We start from the raw sequence: 20,386 nt of genomic DNA, 5'->3' as shown, positions 1-20,386 counted from the left end.
ACAGCACTTTGCAGTATAAAATAATTATAGCTCACAATAATAATATATTTCCAAATAAGTTTTCTTTCTTTCTATAAAGCTTCAACTTTAAATTGGTCCTGACAAAATGTCAATGGTGTGATTTTTATGTAGTGTAATTGTAGTGTTTTTTTTTTCCTCTTTCTTTTTGTGAAATTCCTCCTAAAACAAGATAAGGTACAAATCATGACAAACTGGTGAGTCAAAACCCTGACATCCACCATATAGCTTTGACCTTGCACCATACAATATGCATTATCACTTATTGCACTCTCTCTAGACTCTCTCCTCAGCAGTGTTTCCTTCATCAACACCACCTAGCTCACAACTTATTAAAGTCACACCAGGATTTCAGAGCATCCTGCCATGGAGTGGCCAAAATCTCATAATCTCAATTTCATAACCCTTTTCCATTTACTACAGCATGATCCATGCTGTAGAGACAGCCAACATGAAGAAAATTATGTCTTTCTTTTAGTATTTGAATTAAAGATGGGGGAAAAAAAAGAGAGAAATACCCCCAAGTTTCATTAGTTGGACATAAATTGGGAAGCTGCTGGGTATGTGATAAGTGGTACCACATGTTGCTTCATATTAAAGGGAGTCACATTCATGTGTGGCTCATGGGGGAGATCACATCTAAGGATAATGACACTCACTGAATTGCTTTTTTTTTTATAGGTTGCCACGTATAGTGTTGTGATTTCTTTGCAGTGGTCCCTAAGTGTTTAGAGGTGGCAGAAGTGCTTCATGACCATACTGCACATTTTGGTGGCGCAAGACAACATTAATAATAACAACACAGACCCAAACTAAATGAAATCGAGAAAATTTCTCAGTAGACTTTTTCTAAAGGCTACTATCTACTGAATCTCTAGAGTAACCCTATAGTTGACAACATATAGGAAGCGAACCTTTGTTCAGTTATCTTTTAGGTTATATGATTAGCCAGGATTGAACAGTTTCAGCAAATATTCTAGTACAGCTATAGTTCAAAAGGCATACAAAAGACCTGAAACTAGCCCCAATAAATTGGAAAAGGAGAGACATTGTTCTTGTTTTCTCAGTGTTTGTGTATAAAATATACAGACATTATAGACTCTACAATCCCCCTTTCCTCCTCCCAACCTTTGCAATATATCTTACTGTAGAAATGTTCTGTCTGTCTGGACATCGTAAACACACACACATTGTACATGGCCTTTGTCTCAAATTTGCCTTCTTGTGGAAATTGATTATTAATTGAGTTAATTCCGATAATTTGCCATGAAACAAGATCTTGGACCTCTATTAGTAATTTTTAAAATTCCCATTTTCACCTAAATATGTAGATGTAATAATAACTCTGTGGAGGGTAAGTGGGACACAGACACGATCAGCCATAACATTAAAAACACTTGCCTAATATTGTGTAGGTCCCCCTTGTGCTGCCAAAACAGCTCCGACCCATCGAGGCATGAACTCCACAAGACCTCTGAAGGTGTGCTGTGCTATCTGGCACCAAGATGTTAGCAGCATCCCACAGATGCATGATCAGATAACGATCTGGGAAATTAGGAGGCAAAGTCAACAACTTGAACTCTTCCTCTTTCCTCAAACCATTCCTGAACAGTTTTTTTGTAGTGTTGCAGGGCACATTATCCTACTGAAAGAAGCCATTGCCTTTAGGGAATAATGTTGCTATGAGGGTGTGTACTGTACTTGGTTTGCAACAATGCTTAGGTCCTTCCTTGGACCACTTTGGGTAGGTACTAACCACTGCATACCGGGAACACCCCACAAGACCTGCCATTTTGGAGATGCTCTGACCAAGTAATATAGCCATCACAATTTGGCCTTTGTCAAAGTTGCTCAGACCCTTACACTTTCCAATTTTTCTTGATTCCAACAAATACACTTCGAGAACTGGCTGTTCAATTGCTGCCTAATATATCCCACTCCTAGACAGGTGTCATTTACACAAGATAATCAGTATTATCCACATCACCTTTCAGTGGTTTTAATGTTATGTTTAATCAGTGTATCTGTCAATAGGAACATCTTTTAAATTGTTGGTCCCTCAAAAGAGCTCATTAGAATTTATAATGTATTAAGTTGTGTATGAGGACTTTATGGAGATAAATATTTGTTGAATGACTGATATAAATGGAGGGGCTCTACCTGACCTGCTCCTATGGATGAGCTGTCACTGGCAATGATACTTTATTTCACTTCAGTTACTTTTTAAAAGTCAAATTTGCAGTTTATATTTTTTGTAAGACCCAAACCTGAGTTTTTCCCCCCCTGTCTTTAGCAGCAGGTTGCTGTCCTTGTATTACACTGATGTACCTGATTGTACCGCTTTACTCAAAATTAAATGCACATTCCAAGATGGCTTGTTAACACTTTATTAAGTACTTGCTACTTATTCATGGCTGTTCTAAAAAAAAAATGAAAAGAAAAACCCTAACTGCCTCATTGCTGCAAAGTGTAATGAGTAATTTTGGACCTGGATATGAAGTGTGTATTTGATATAAATAAATCTAGTGTGCATTCATATCTTTGCTTCATTTATGCAATGGGTAAAAATGAAAAGAAGCTGAAAGGACTTCAAACAGGGATTTAATGGGAGGGGGACTGAAGATCTGCCTCTTTACTAAGCACTTAAATAAGCACTCATTTAAAAAAGAAAAATACTAATTTTGTTGCGATACTAACACACTTAGAGGATTTCAGCTTTATGATACTTGTAGACCCTGAACTATTTGTACCAACATGAGGATATGTTTTCAATACAGAGTACAAGGCACTTCTGTAAGTCTCTCTGGATAAGAGCATCTGCTAAATGCTGTGGAATGTAAATGTATTGTAAATACACATAGGGGAGAGCGGGGCACAACCTAACACTTTTTGCTTTTTTAAGTTTGTGGAAAACTACTTAGGGTTCAACGCATTTTCCTTTTTCACATTAATTTTACAAATGTGTGGTACAAATATTTGGTCTTGTTTTATGAATAAAACATGTCCTTTTTTTAAAAAAAAAATGCAAAAATTTTTTTGTATTTATTTTTTATTTATTTATTTTTTATTTTTTTACTATTTTACCAGAAAGAGGAAAAGTGAAATGTTAGAATGTGCCCCATAGGTGGGGCACATTGTAACATGTGAGGGGTACGTTGTAACATGACCATATGACAGCTTAAAACCCACCTCTAACAATATAATCTGATTTAATTAAAACATGTACAAGATAAACTACGATATTATGTCAGTAAAAAAATGTATTAACTTATAAAATCATAAAGTTATATGAAATAATGTACAAGTACAAATTTTAATGATTGACAATGAGCAAAGAACGAAGCCAAAGCCAACATAATGAAGGCAAAGAGATGTCACACACAGGTACACTCCTTTCTGTCTTCCTCGGCGTGTTTCTCATGCTATAGTAAATTAAATCATAAACTGGAATTGTGTGAATTTACATAGGTAACTGCATGGAATAGCATAGTTTCTTGAAATAACAGGGCAAGTTTTAACACTTAAAACTTACAATGTGCCCCCTGTGTGCAACCTGACTGCTCAATGCTGCAGGCTGTCAGAGATTTCCCCTCACGCAGAGCGTTGGAGCACGCAGCGCGCTCTGAATACCAAGGCATTTCCTTGGGTGCATTTCCGGGTTCAGTGACATTGACTTTGTTTACTTTAGACACATGTGTTTGTTATGGTTTATGTCATGTCTCTGCCCCTGTTATGTCATTGGTTATCTCTTAATGTGTTTCAGGTGTTCATGTTTCCCCCTTGATTACATTTGTTATTTCAACCCCTCATGTGTCCATGTTTGGTGCGAAGTATTGTAACTGTCAAGTAAATACCAAGCCGTTTGTTTCTAGTTTTGTGTTTCATGGATTTGATCCGGTTCTCATCCTTGGTATTTGATTCCTGCCTAGTTTATCCTGTTTGCCATTCACCTGACCATTCGCCTGTTTTGACCATGCTATTATTTCATGTTTTGGATTCATCTGCCTGTTTCCTTAATAAAACTCTTATCTGCACATGTATCCTGCATCTCCTCCTTGCTAACCGTCACACAGTCTATGTAAGCATTTAGAGACTACAGTATGTAGGATTATAACTGAGAGATTAAAGATTAAAATGATACTAAATTTGCCTCGTTTTAAATTACTGCTGAACACAGAGCTGAATTTTAACATCTGTGTGAAATTTTACTTACGTTATGGTGAAATGATCGTCTATTGATATCTTCCAAAGTCGTTAGACTTTTAGTATGATTTGTTTTACACACACAGTATTAGTATGGTAACCAGTAAAGACAGTAAGTTTCATCATACCAGTGTACGTGGAAACTACTAAATAAAGTCTGCTAGAACGTGCCCCGCATTACATTGTGCCCCGCTCTCCCCTACACTATTAGGGATGTAACAGAACATGAATATATTATTTGGATTGAACAGATGGAGTAAATAGATATGAGTACGACACAGTTTTTTTCCTTCCACAGTGCATCAGGTTGAGACCAGATCCCTAGATAGGCAGATAAAGAGCTCACGGTACAAACACTGATTAAGTAAATTAGCATTGCATTACATAAGCATGCACTGCAGCATCCTTATTTACTGTCATATCACAGCAAACCAGTGACTACATTTCCCATCCTGCACTGCGGCCTACAAACATAGCCACCATGGACTGCAATACCCAGAACACTCATTCATTGTAATCACGCACACCTGCATCCAATCTCACACACAATCACACCACAGTTTAAAAGGACTTTCTAGGCATTCCCTCTTTGCGAAGTATTAGTGTTGTAACCGTACCAAGTGTTTATAACCTGTTCCTCATTTTTTTTTCCATGGTCCTTGATCTTGTTTCTCGTCTTGATTCTTGCCTTGCCTCGTTTATGCCTGTTTGCTGATCGCCTGACCCATTGCCTGTTTTTGACCACACTATTGTCTCATGATTTAGATTTGTCTTCCTGCTTCTCTTTATTAAAAACTCTTTTCTGTACTTCATTAAGTGGATTACGTAACAGTTACTGCAAGGTCAGGGTTGTGGTGATTTAAATAAAGCCACTAGTTTGCATTTGGGGAAGAATAATAAAAAAAAAAAAAACTACTTTCATTAGAAAATATTAAGTCCACATATAAGCAAAAATAATTGTGTGAGCAGTACTGCGCCCATCACTAGTTAAGACCAATGATGAACTGGAGAGATGTAGCTGAGGTTGAGGAACTGTCAGAGCCAGAATCCACACATCATGCTGACACTGCTGGCATTTCTACCTCTACCTTTTGTCTAGTGTTTTCCAGTGTTTCCAGGGGGCATAGTGACAGGGTTCATATTTAATATGAAAGAAAAAAAAAGAAAACCTTCAAGTTTAGCCAATACCCACTTCAGGTTGAGACAGATACAGTTACAGGTGACATTGCATTACACCAGTATACACTACTGATATGATAGATAATAGGGATTGAATGATGACTTGAATGCACTGATGCCTTTTTATTATTATAATTAATTACAAATCAATTATAATCGAAAGAACAGACAACTAGTGTGTAAAAATATTTCCTATTTTTAAGGTGACATGCAAGTCATTTAATTTCATCATAATTCCCAAATTAACGATAGGCCTATCTCAGATTCTGAATGAACTTACCTTGAGCCTACTAAATTGAATAAAATCATATCATAGCAGATTCCGATGTATTGTCAAATTCTGAATTGTTTCCTTGTGAATCGTAATTGTATTACATCATGTGGAAGTCGAAAGTGTATACCCCTAGGTTGAAAAAAAAATCTGTAATGCTTTTCCTGCTTAGCTTTCACTGTTCCATATTGTCCTTGTACTGTATGTGCTATGAATACCATAACCATGAACTCTGGCTGCACAAAGGACACGCAGGTGCACTGAGTCATTCTTCTGAATCCACTCCTTATTTTTCTTTGCACTATCTTGCACTACATACAGTAATATGTTAGCTCTGAAATATCCAGTTCCAGTGAAAAGGTGGCAAACATCCAGCAATTAGTCTGTAATACTCCAAGCGATAAAGTGAAAGCAGGCTGCCAAAGACGAACATTTTCCATAAAATCTGCTGTGATTAATTACTATATCATATTACAATTAAGTATAGGCTTTTGTTATGAATAAACGCCTGTTATGAATAAACGTGCTCAAAGGAATTTAAATGTGTAATATTAATCACATTAGCATTCAAGAAGGAGCTGCAGAACTTGCAGCACCATTCAAGATGAAAAATTAGATATATAAACATGTCAGTAAAGTGTAAATGGGTGATTCATTCTTTCCTACATTCCTAAACATCTCTGCAGTATAGGAGAGTGTGTACAATTTGTGTCATGATTACTGGACTGAGTGATGGAGATAACACGGAATATACTGGGAAATAGCTTGATAATTCTGAACATATTCTTGTGGTATGCCATATTTTAATCTACATTTTGTTTCTAAATTTGGGCTATAATACTATCTGTTGCTGTTTAGTGCGCAAAGTATTTATATCTGTATTTAGATTTAAATCCAAAGTTGGTATGACATAAACTGGAAGGGTTTTTATCCATCCATTTTCCATACCCCTTATCCTACACAGGATCATGGAGGAGCCTGGAGTCTATCCCAGAGAACTCGGGGCACAAGGCAGGGGATACCAATCACTAACCCATTGCAGGGCACAATTGCATACACATTCACACACTACGGATAATTTGGAAATACCAGGCAGACTAGAGTGCATGTCTTTGGACTAGGGGAGGAAACCGGAGTACCCGGAGGAAACTCCCAAAGCATGGGAGAACATGCAAACTCTGCACACGCAGTTTGGAGGTGGGATTCGAACCCCTATCCCTGGTAGTTTATAATTATTATTATCATTATTATTATTATTACTATTATTATTATTATTGTTGTTGTTGTTGTTGTTGTTGTTTGTGTCATTTATTTTTGTACCTTCCTGCAGTATGTTCTAACAAATTTAAATGCTTATATGTCCCAAAATATAAACAAACTAATAGCCTAATTTAAACCACCCTGTCCCTGTCCAAGCAGTTACTAAGAATTCATAAATGATTGAATGTTGCATGTTCATGTTAATTAACACTGTCTTTGTTTAACAAGTTTCAAATCTGACTGCTAACTTTCATTGTTTCGTATGGTGGGATCCCAGTCCCAGTGAACGTCGCAAGTCTCAACCGGATACCCTGTGAACATTTCTTGTGAACTTTGTAAAAACAAAAAAGAATAGTGCACTGCCTATACATATCTGTGTTTGTATCTGTTTATTTTGAATAATGTAATTATATTCAGTTATATAAGGAGTTATGTAATACTGCATGTTAATTCGCATGTAATTTAGCTGTACAAACATCCTGATGCTGAATAGCCCACACAGAACAGGACTAAGGGGTAGAATATAAAAGAATGAAAAGAGAAAGCACTCCCCATACATATTCAAATATATAAGATGTGTGATGTAACTAGATTTATGCATTTAGTTATTTTTTGGAGCCAGCTAATCTTTTACATGGATTATTTAACCATTTCTGTAACAAGAACACATTTGAATTGACTTGGAATGACCTAATAAAGAGTGCTCTCTTTTTTTTTTCTTGCTAACGAATTGTATTTGCTCGGCCATGACTAGTAAGGAAAGCAGTCTCTGTTCATAGTAATGCCATTTTCATACAACAAATCATATGAATTGTTACAGATCATGCGCTGCTTTCCTCCTACCTCCCGAAAACTTGCTGGTAAATTTCCCGTATTTGTGAATGAGTGTGTGAACCTTTGTGTACATGAGGCTCAGGGACAACTGGTCTCATTCATGGTGTACTCCTGCCTTGTGCCTATTGTCTCTGATATGGTCTCTGTATTCACTGTGACCTGACCTGGATAAAGCTCTTCCTGACGATGAATGAATGAATGAATGAATGAATGAATGAATGAATGAATATTGCATGCAGTAGACTACATTAAAATGAGAGTAATCTGACTTAATGCTTGCAAATGAAATTACACATACATACACCATATGCTGCTTCATACCTTTAACTTCCATATGTCGCTTTTCATAGATCGATTCTTTCAAGTATAAAAACTTTTTTTTTCTCCAATTAAAAAAAATATATATATTCAAGACATTTGTGTTTTCAATAGGCATTTTCAAAAAAAAATCATTAAAAAAATGGATGTAAAACTCTCAACACAACAACAGCAACAATAATCACCACAATTATAATCATTATAGAAAGACGAAGAAGAAGAAGAAGAAGCAGTAGAAGAAGAAGAAGAAGAAGAAGAAGAAGAAGAAGAAGAAGCAAAAACAGACCATTTGTAGTTCTCTATTAATAATATTTTGGTTTAGAAATTTTGATGAGAGAGAGAGAGAGAGAGAGAGAGAGAGAGAGAGAGAGGACACAAGCAGATCATGTTTAGTTATTTAAGAGTGGAAAGAAGAAGAAGAAGAAGAAGAAGAAGAAGAAGACAACCAATAATAATAAAAACAAATAATAATTATAATAATAGGAGGAAGGAGGAGATGACAAAGAAGAACAAATAAGTAGCTCATTTTGAGCGCTCATAATTTTTTTGTTTTAGTTTTAGAGAAGAAGAAGAAGAGGACCAACTTATGGGACGACTTTCTAATGCGTGACGCCGCGCATGAGAATAGCTCATAGCTCGATTGAGGCCAAACGTTGAAATCGCACAGACACCGAAATCGTTAGAATTCCTCACGAGCGGATCGATCACGCCTCCGGTTGTGTGCATGATGCATATTTGATGCTGGGTGGGAGAGGAGGCGTCATTCCGACAATCCGAGCTGGCGGAGAGACGCTCGCTCTCACTGTCTTCGCTACTCCTCCTCCTTCTCGGGATTTTCTATTTTATTTATTATTTTTTTTTGTTGCGAAATCGGGAGGCACGAACCGTTCTTTCAGTGGGATGTAGCACTTGATGCAGCCTGCCACAGTGAAGAGGTGCAGCCGCGCGGATGCCAGGGTTCCGTGTCCCGCTGGGGTCTTAACCGCGATCTGTGACGCGTCGCTCTCGTGGTAGTATTTAGTTTTTTTTTATTATTTCTTTTTTTTTCCTGAATGATTTTTTTTTTTATGATTGCGTTTACTGGGATTACGCAGGTGCATAATTAATTCCGTAAGCCGTTTCTATGCGTCAGCGTGACAGCAGCGCAGTTGAGGATTCAGCTCCGTGTGGAACAACCGCGCGCTTTTGTGCATTTATTGGATGCGCGCTTGTGCGTTGCTTTCCCGAACACGCCGTGGTGGAAAAAACAAAAAAGGTACCGAAAGCTGCTTTGTATTCGAGAAGAGTGGAGATCTGGTGAGAGAATGGTGATGTGAACAAGCAACAAGCGACGCGGTGAGATGCTGAGAGGCTGTTCGCGCGCACATTCCGCGTGAGCGACGCCTCCGTCCGTTTGCGCGCCGAAATTCTTAAAAACAGCCCTTTCTTTAAACATGGAAATGCCTGTGATGCCTATGACTTCGACGCGTTTTAACTTCCCTGGCACGAAAGTCGTTTCATAAGTACGTTTGTGCGTTCTTTTTTTTTCTTTCAACCTAAAACCGAAGTTGAGAGGGAGATCATGAGCGGGCGTTACTTTCCCTGGAAAATGTTGTGGATGATGAGCGCCCTGACGGAACTGGCGCTGTCCCAGGAAACCTACGCGCCGCACTCGATCCGACTCGAGGGAGACCTGACCCTTGGCGGCCTCTTCCCGGTGCACGCGCGCGGAGTTGCCGGCGAACCGTGCGGCGACGTCAAGAAGGAGAACGGCATCCACCGCCTTGAGGCCATGCTCTACGCGCTGGACCAGATCAACAGCGATGAAGAGCTGCTGCCCAACATCACGCTGGGCGCGCGCGTTTTGGACACGTGCTCGCGCGACACCTACGCGCTGGAGCAGTCGCTGACGTTCGTGCAGGCCCTCGTACAAAAGGACACGTCGGACGTCCGGTGCACGAACGGCGAGCCGCCGGTGTTCGTCAAGCCTGAGAAAGTGGTCGGGGTCATCGGAGCTTCAGCGAGCTCCGTGTCCATCATGGTGGCCAACATACTGCGCCTTTTCCAGGTAAAGCGCGCGCCGCCTTGGTGTATAAGGTGGTTATGCACGTGATTTTAGCTGTTAAGTACAATCAAACCTACTACAACCTACTACACATACTAATCATGCATTGTTCAATTTATGCTCGACACCTGTGGTCCTGTATTATGTTTGAAGTCCAGAATCATCACCCCCCCCCCCCCCCCCCCCCCCCCACACACACACACACACACACACACCTGCCAAACCTCACCAGTTGAAACAGGTGTGTTTATGTTATCCATGCAAATCACCAAACAGTACTGATCTTTGGCCATCCAGCACCACGATTATGTATGCATTGCGTAATTGCAATACCCATGGCACTCAGCGGTTTAAGACTTGACACGTGGCATACATTTCAAGTCGCGTTCCTAATGTGATGTGACCGAGCTGCACCCTGCTGATCAATCGCGCACCGAGCGCTCGCGCCTCCAGGAGGAGTTTATTTATATATATTTATTTATTTATTTATTTATTTATTTATTTGGTTCAGCTAAGGTTCCCTACCCCTCACCTTAAAATAATTTAAGACACATCATTAACTTCTAAGCTTTATTCATAAAGCTAATTAAAGGTACCCCCTGGTCAAAGATATGCACTTTACACACACATAAGAAATATTGACAGTACAGTTTGGTACCTTTATTTCTGTGGCTGCTTAGTATTTGACATGTTAGTACATCCAGAGAAAAAAAAAAAAGTACCTCAAGTGTTCATCAAAGGCTTACCAGTTCTAGGTCCTTTCTGAAAGGATCTTACTTTTAGTCCTTCATGTGGTAGAACCTCTAACGTGTTCCCCTATATCAGTGGTCACCAACCCTGTTCCGGGAGATCTACCTTTCCGAAGACTTTAGCTCCAGCCATAATTGTACCCACCTGACCATCTAATCATTTATTGTAATTGATAAACTAAAACAGTCGTGTTAGATTTTGGTTGGAGATCGACCAGGAAGGTCGATCTCAAGGAACAGTTGTTCACTTCACTGGGACTGTATTGGTCTCACAGAAGCTTCTCATGAAATCAAAGAGAATTCTAATGTTAAACGAATTAGCAAAGTGTATTTAATGGTATTTACTATATCAGTAGGAATACTGGGTTAAAACTATGTTTTAATAAGAGGTTAAGAAATGACTTATTGTCATATAGACATGCTTTCTATTGATTATCTAGCATCAGTTCCTTTCCTACAGTATATCCAAAATCACAGCTCATTCGCCATATTGTGCTTTTTTTTGGTGGGGGGATTCACATTTTGTAGCTTCTTACAATATCTTACAATGCTTTGCAATATGTTAGCGCATGTACAAGATACATAATACATAAGGCACATTTATTATATTTGTTTACATTATTTTCAGCTCCAAGCACTTTTGCGTGGCATGAAGTACAGGCAGTAGAGTCTAGCTGCCAGCCAGTGTATGCTAATATGCATGCTGACATTTAGCATCAGCAATAATTGCAGCCTGTTGCTTTTTCTCCAGTCTTTGTTCAGTCACATGACACAAATAAAATGGCAACTCCCCTATGTAGTTTCTGATAATGATGCGAGTGGATTATCCAGCATTATCCCTACCCTACATTGGAAGTAAATAAAGCTAATGATGTCCCACTGGTCCAGTCAGATGCTGTGACATTCATATGCTTCTGTCTCAAAGCCCACACCTTGTTCATAACAAAACATACTGAGAGGACACTTCTTATTTTCTTATTTTAAGGATTTGCACGAGATTGCATGAAGATTTCTGAGCTACTGGAAGGAATGAATTGTATCACATAGCGTGTTAAAGCTTACTGAAAGAAACAGTAATGTCAATGTTTCAAGATTTGACTTTCCATTTTTTCCTGTCCTAGGTCTGTAACTTTCTTTGAACTCCTGGCTGAGGTTCTTAGATATGTTTGTGGTTTCTGCATATGAATATTTGATTCATAATGAATATTCATTTCGGGCTGCAGGTCTGCTCAGAATCAGTGGCCTAAATGCACTTTGGCAGATTTTCTACTTGGCCAAGTAAAGCTTGCTGTTTGGATATTTTACAGGTTAAAATTTGACAGGCTAAACATGAGCATTCTGGGCATTTTGTTCAAGTATCAGCTAGAGAAACAGTATGTCTGTTTTTGAGAATGTGCAGTATAGACTGAGGTCCATGAAAGATGCAGGAGATTAAAACTGTAGTGCTTTATTTTTCTAATTTGCAATTGGTCATTTCCAGGATAATGGTTCACAAAAATTCATCTATCCATCCATTTTCTGTAGCACTTATCCTATACAGGGTTGTGTGGAGCCTGGAGCCTGTCCCAGGGGACTTGTGGGACAAGGCAGGGGACACCCTGGACAGGGTACCAACCCATTGCAGGGCACAGTTGCACACCATGGACAATTTTAGAGATACAAATCACCGTACAACACATGTCTTTGGACTGGGGAGGAAGCTGGAGTACCTGGAGAAAACCCTGGAAAGACGTCGAGAACATGCAAATGCCATGCAATCAAGGTGGAGGCAGGTATTGAACCCCCAACCCCGGAGGTGCGAAGCAAATGTGCCAAATGTGCCAGTAACCAAAACTCAGGCTGGAAACGTGGACCCTGAAGCTGTGAGCTGTGCCATTCAAATAATAAACAGTAGACTGGAATTGTAGTATAGCAAACTCTTATACTGTCTTAGCTTGCTTTGCCAATTGGTCAACTCTGTCTGACTTGACAGGATTTCTGAGAAGAGCTCAAATGAGATGTTTACCAAATCAGTTTACTTTCAATTAAAATAGCTATTCTCAGTTTCAAGCAAGAAGCTGTTAGCTAATTACTCTGGCTACTAACATACTAACATATAGCCCACTATGTTGTACAGGATGAATAAAGGATACGCGATAAAATCCAGGCAAACTCTTTTGTCTTCTGGATATCTAAAATAAATAAAGTAGAAATAATTTTACAACAGGGAAAGACATTGACAGACTAAGTTGCACCAAGTGGCATACTGTAGAATCAGTACTAAATGCTAAATATTGTGCTATAATGTGTCTTTTCTAGGAAGATAACATGTTTACCAAATAGAAATATGGATGAATCATAATAAAGACCCACTTAACTAAGACCGTTACGACAGTATGAAAAGTGCGACAGTCGTAGCTGCAATTCAAATCACGTGATATTGCATGAGTCATACACGCGTAATGATTCAAATTTATTTTATTTTATTTTATTTGCTGTTTTAAATTATTAACTCTTTTATTAATTAGAATGCATCTTGTATATGATTGCTTCCAGATAAAAATAACTGAGGGGTGCTATGGGGATGCTGTGGACTTTCATGGGGATGCTGAAGCACCTGCTATCCCCCACAGCCCCTCACCTCCCCATGTCTCAGTCTTTTTATATACCTCATTAACTCAATTTATTGTCATTATTTTTGTCATAATATTTAAAATTCATGATAGCATGTCATAATTTTAACTTAACTTCTAATATTTTGAGCTTATTTTGAATGATTATCTCATTATTTTTGATCAACAGGAGTAAGTTATTCAATATTAGCTTAGAATTCTTATTCCATATTCTAAACAATTAACTTCAATTATTCTCAAGCTTATTTGGTTATGTATTTTTATTTTATTTTTATTTTTAGAAATGAAATCAGCTAAGAAATGGTCAACACTCCACTTTGCAATCTTACTTTCTTTAAAAAGCAGAACGGGCAGAAGGGGAAGGGTTAATTCTTTGCTGCTGAAGATTTATTTCACGAGTAAAAAGGTCATCCGTTGGCGGCTTGTACATTTCTGCCATTACTGTGATAAGCTGCACTTCAGGAAAGAGAATGTCTAATTCCAAAAGGGTTTCTACATTTCTCGATTTAGACCACTGGATCATTTCTTTTTAGCATTAACAATTGTTTCAGTAAGAAGCATTTGTTATTGCATGTAAATAGCTACATTTAATGGTGCTGATACAAGATGGACATTTTGGTTTCAGGGCTTAACATGAATTAGACAACAATAATGAGGATATTGACAACACATATTCTTTACAAGATGTGGTGAAACATTGATTTACCAATAGTCTAGTGCTGGATATGTGCTTTATGAAGCATGTGAGATGAATGTGGATGTTGACTCAGTCAATAAAATACCTTTGAAAAACAGACAAAAGGATGAAAAAGTCAATTTTCTAATGCGATCTCACTGTTGATTAGTTCAGGTGCCTCAGACACTAATTACTCAAAATTATAAACTAGAGTGCACTCTTTCTGTCATTTAGAAAGCTACAACCCACCATTCCATTAAACCGCCATGAAATAGGTTGTTTATGAACATCTGGGTTGATATTTTTAGCTTGGTGCCTTTAGTTGGCCAGCTTCCTGTGTGGTGCGTGGCTGTTTTAGTGGGAATAGAGAGGGCGCAAAAATCATTTGCCTCCATTTCTGAGAACATAACCCACATTTCAGTTTCACCTTTAGAACTTTGTTCAGGCATGATAAATGGATTTGGAGCACTGGGACTCGAGGTTGTATGCATTAAACTCAGAGTAGGAGTACTAATCTATGGTTGGTTTTGATTCCTTCCTGGGAATTATGATATTGTTGGTGCATTTGTAGACTGAATGGGACTGAATATAATTTATTACAAACACAGAGGTGGATATATGAGAAATTCATTAGTTAGACCACCATACAAGTGAAATGTCCAGTGTGCTGCCAAGTCCCTTGTTGTGCATGTCTATAAATTCAATTAACTAGGCTAAAAAGTGTGAGCTAACGTAATTTAACTCAAAGAGCTAACTATGCGCATTGATACACTGTGTAAAATAAGCGACTACGTAAATCTCTGAGAGGATGACTTCATGTAGCCCGAGTTTCGGCTACAAGCTGTGGTGTCTTCTCTTCACAGGTAAAGATGCTATTTAAATCATATTAGCACCTTTATTTTCCCTTGATAAAGCTATGAAATGTGAGTTGAGTACATGTTGTGCTAGTATCAGTCTTATCGAACGTTATTTTTCTGCTCTGCTGTACTTTACTCAGGTTTGTCACAGTTTCCCTTTGTATTCCTCATTCTGGAAATATTGCCTAGCATTCATTCAAACTAATTTACAGTGTCTTCCACTAATATTAGCACCCTTGGTAAATATGAACAAAGAAGGCTGTGAAAAATTGTCCTTATTGATTAACCTTTTGTTATTTTCTTAAAAAAAATCACACAAATGTGAATATTCAGCTCTCATGGATATCTAACAATTGCAAACAAATCACAGGTTTATCAAAAAAAATAAAAATAAATTAAATATAGGTGTGCAACAATTATTACAGCCTTCTTTGATCATATTTTCCAAGGATGCCAATATTAGTGGAGGGCACTATATATGCCTAGTAAAAATAGTTCCTACCAACAGCCATTTCATATTATCAGTTTACGAGATTTGGAAAAGAGCATCGTGCACAACAAGATCAATAGAAATATATGAACCATATATATTATAACGATATATATATATATATATATATATATATATATATATATATATATATATATATATATATATATAGGTGGAGGAGCACAAGGTCTCTAACATCCACCAGCTCCATGATATCGTCATTGAGGACTGGAAGAGGACTCCAGTGGCAACCTGTGAAGCTCTGGTGAACTCCATGCACAAGATTGTTAAGGCAGTGCTGGAAAATAATGGTGGCCACACAAAATGTTGACACTTTGGGCCCAATTTGGACATTTTCACTTAGGGGTGTACTCACTTTTGTTGCTAGTGGTTTAGACATTAATAGCTGTGTGTTGAGTTATTTTGAGGGGACAGCAAATTTACACTGTTACACAAGCTGTACACTCACTACTTTACATTGTAGCAAAGTGTCATTTCCTCTGTGTTGTCAGATGAAAATATATAATCAAATATGTGCAAAAATGTGAGGGGTGTATTCACTTTTGTGAGATACTGTGCGTGTGTGTGTGTGTGTGTGTATATATATATATATATATATATATATATATATATATATATATATATATATATATATATATATATATATGAGCATATTGTGTTCAAACAAACATTAAAGACCAAAGTTTTCTTTTTGACATAGTCAGAGGGGATTAGAGGTTTTTTCCCCCTCTGGTTCTTGGATGGATAGGGCACGTTTACCATTGCACCTCTGGGGTTGGGGGTTCGATTCCCGCCTCTGCCCTTTGTACATGGAGTTTGCATGTTCTCCCTGTGCTTCAGGGGTTTCCTCTGGGTATTCTGGTTTCCTCCCCCATTCCAAAGACATGCATTGTTGGCTTATTGGCATTTCCAAATTTTCCGTAGTATGTAAATGTGACTATGCCCTGTAATGGGTTCGCAACCTAATTCAGGGTATCCCCCACCTTGTGCCCTGAGTCCCCTGGGATTGGCTCCAGGCTCCCCCGCAACCCTGTGTACGATGAGTGGTACAGAAGATGGATGGATAGAGGGATGGTTCTTGAATGTTTGAAGGTGAAGTTATCTCAACATGCTACTAAACTTGGACTAAATGATCCTGGATGTGTAATCAGCTTGCTAGCGATTTGTCTACCCATGTAGTGCAATTAATGTTAAATAAATAAATTGATTTAATTGTACAATGTCAGGCTTAGCTAACAATAAAACAAAATGGCATTGAATTGTATTGTATTCATTAAACTAGACTATATCCGCTAATGAACCAAAAGCTCATGAGACTATGAGTGTTTGATGGATCTAAATAGCTAATCATACCCAAATAATCATCGTTAGTTATGTTGCTTTATAGACAGAAGGGTAGTTACTGCTTTTGAATGTAGCCAAACCCAACAAAATCCTAGTGCTATAATTTGGTAAATGAATGTTTGTTAATATACACAGAAGTGGAGCAGCAGGGTTCAATCCTGGTTCAACCCTGAGCTTAGGTTACTGTTTGTATCAAGTTTCCCATGTTCTCCTGATGTAGGGTTCGTCCGGGTTCTTAGATTTCCTCCCACCTCCAAAATAATGTCTGTTGGTAACATACATACAGTGCCCACCGAAACTATTAGAACGACAAGGACACTTTTTTGTTTTTGCAGTAGACTGAAGACATTTGGGTTTGAGATCCAAAGCTGAATATGAGAAGAGAGTTTAGAATTTCAGCTTTTATTTCCTGGTATTTATATGTAAATGTGTTAAACGACATAGAACATAGTATATTTTGTATTAGATCACCCAATTTGGTGGAGGTAGTGTCATGCCTTAGGCTTGCATGGCTGCTTCTGGAACAGGCTCACTATTCTTTATTGCTCATGTAACTCATTATGGTAGTAGCAGAATGAATTCAGAAGTTTATAGGAATATTTTTGCCTATTAATTTAAAGAGAAATGCATCCAAATTAATCAGGAGGAACTTTACCATGCAGCTAGACAATGATCCAAAACACATGAATATTGATAGGGGCAAATTACTTTGCTTATAGACAGATTTCTGCCATCGTTGTGACAAATGAAATTTGTCATGGCAATGCCATTGATTCCGTGCCACATTTCTTTGTATCCTGGTTTTGATTTTGTATTTTTGGAGAGCGGGATTAAACAAGCTTTAATAGCTTCCTGTAATTCATTTTAAAAAGATTGTTTAAAATCCCAGTGACATTTCAGATAAGTGCCAACTGGTTGACTCTCAGGCCATGTCCCATGCAAACAGACTCTCTTTTCTATCGATTTCGCACAAAAAAGCATCAATACCTTGCCACCACCGTGTAGGTCAGATCTAAAATAAACCAAAAAACAAACAAACAAAAAAACGTATTCTCATGATTCCATCATAGTCTGTCAGTGACTATTGATTTCTGATACACTTCATATATTTTGCGCAGGCCTAAACAAGCCACTGTTTAAAGCCTCGGTTAAGTACTGTATATGCTAGCTATCATTCACTGTCAGGCCACCAAGATGGAACTGACAACAGCCTTGGTATACAAACTCTAAAAAAAAAACAGTGTTCTGTCACTCTGTTAATTCAACACCTGTCTAAAACGTTGTAATGACAAGAGTGATGCTGTTGTTTTTAGTATTGGCCTGCTGGCAATTTCTCAGGTCTGATTACATGTCCATACGCTATGGACGCCCTGTCTTTTTTTATAAAGATCAAATGACAACAATGTAATGTTTCATTATTGTTGGGAGCCACATCAGATCATTTGCTGTTAACAAATATTATCACAAGTATAAAGTGTATTATTCTGGAATTTTGTGGAACTGCGTACAATACATCTGCAGTAGAACATTGCGGAGATTACAAGAAATCACGAATGCAGCTACCTATCGAGTCTTTAAGTGTGTGTGCGTTTGTGTGTGTGTAATAGTTTGCCACACATCATTCTTATTATACCATCAATGAGACCTTGTGATAAAAGTTTCAGCATCCATCGGTTGATTAGATATAAAACCATCACCAGCCATGACATCATGCTATTTATGCAGCTGTTTATGATAAGTGAGAAATACAAATATTCCTCAATTAGTACTCAATTTGGGTTGGATTATTGAGCTAGTCACATGATTAAGGGTTGAGGATTACTTCTAACATGGTATAGTTAAATATAGTCTTACAGGTGTCATAGTGTGAATTTTGCATTCCATTTTAGTCCTACCTGTGTTCAGTGAGATCCTGTGACTCGAGAACCATGCTGTGAAATACAACACAATATGGGGGTTGAGTACATATGAGCTGGTGGGAGCTTTTCAGAAACTGCTGATCTCCTAGGATTTTCATGTGTAGGATTTTTTCCCCCAGAGAATCATGAGAAAAACAAACAAACAAACAAAAAACATTCTGCAGGTCTGTGGGTAGAAACAGCTTGCTGATCAAATAGTTCAGAAGAGAATGGCCAGACTGGCTTCAGCAGACAGGAAGCCTACTGTAACAAGCATAATCACTCTTTACAATCGTGGTGAGCAGAAAAGCATCTCAAAATGCACAACATGTCACACATGGAGGCAAATGAGCTACCAAAACAAAAGACAAAGGAATCAAAAATTAAATCGAGAATCTTGTCTTAGCCATAATCTATACAAAGTATGTATAATATACAGATATGCTTGCTTTAACCTTTTTTAGGTTTTGTTATACACACTTTGGGCTCGTGGTGCTCATGAGTGGTGGCCAAACTCACTGATCTTTAAGGAAACCTTTTGGCATCTCCCTAGCGATAAGTGTCCAAATAGGGCTTTGTATATTGGCCTTTTTATGATGAAGAGTCTGGCTCTCCCTCAGGTCAGTGCTGTTCTGATAACCTCCTCTTTATCTCAGCTGTAGCTCTGAGCCCGATTTCGCTGCTAGGAATCCCAAACTCATTTATCAGTGCTGGCTGTATGTGTAGCACTAGCATGCCACCAGAAAAAAAAAAAAAAAAAACAACAATTGTGACATTGCTTAAGTGGGAAGTTGTGTTATGTAATGTGGAATGATGTCTGTTGAGCGAATTTATTCACTGCAGTGTTGGTAAATGTGTTGGTAAAAATTCTGGAAATTTATACCTATATTTGTATTTTAGGGTTTTAGGGTAGCAAATCCTAAAGGTGTTTGATATTACTATCTTATTTGTATAGATATACTATAGTTTTTAGGTTTGCTATTATTATACAACTACACTTTTTAGTTCAACTATTACACTATTATTCTATTTTATAGATTATTGTTGACAGTTCACACTAAATTTTGATCTGAGCTGATTTCATGAGCAATTCATCAAAATTCAAACAATGGAGGATTGGATTTTTGGATTACATTTGTTCAATTCTATACACATGTAGCATGTATACAGCGACATTACCAGTGTTGATTTAACACCAACAGTGTTGAATTTACACCCTACAGTGTGTATATAAGTCCACTGGACTCAAATGAACACTCTGGGTGTTAATTCAACACTAGGGATTTTACTGTGTAGTACATAGTATAGAATGGTAACCCCACCCTTTTACAACATGCAAACAGTTACACATTTGCAAGTGTGAGACTAAGTTGTTTGTCCAAACAAACCGAAACAACAGCCAAATCTCAAATGCGCCTCTATTGGATTATTTGCATTAGGGGTTGCTTACATGAAAATTCAAATAGCCAGAAAATAAGAGATTCTCAAAAAAAAAAAGTTTTCATAAAAAAAATTTCATAACAAAAAGAAAAAGAAAACTTTAGTATATTACGTCAGTGGACAGAATGGCTCCATGTTAGAAGGATAAATGATAAAATGATAAAATAAATAA

General features: G+C 37.8%; 1 protein-coding gene across 2 annotated transcripts in view; it reads left to right on the top strand.

Moving 5' to 3' along the window:
- The first annotated feature begins 8,594 nt into the window (after positions 1-8,594).
- Positions 8,595-20,386, top strand: part of LOC108280992 (metabotropic glutamate receptor 7) — a 225,910-nt gene continuing 214,118 nt past the window's right edge. For both annotated transcript variants that reach the window (XM_017496509.3, XM_047149369.2), the window contains exon 1: positions 8,595-10,130. In XM_017496509.3, the coding sequence (XP_017351998.1) occupies positions 9,645-10,130 (486 nt within the window). In that variant the 5' untranslated portion in view covers positions 8,595-9,644. The remainder of the gene's footprint in view (positions 10,131-20,386) is intronic.

Source organism: Ictalurus punctatus, chromosome 21 (assembly GCF_001660625.3).
Source record: "Ictalurus punctatus breed USDA103 chromosome 21, Coco_2.0, whole genome shotgun sequence".
NCBI lineage: Eukaryota > Metazoa > Chordata > Actinopteri > Siluriformes > Ictaluridae > Ictalurus > Ictalurus punctatus.
Note: the sequence above shows the minus strand (reverse complement) of the source record. Positions and strands in the feature narration are given on the sequence as shown.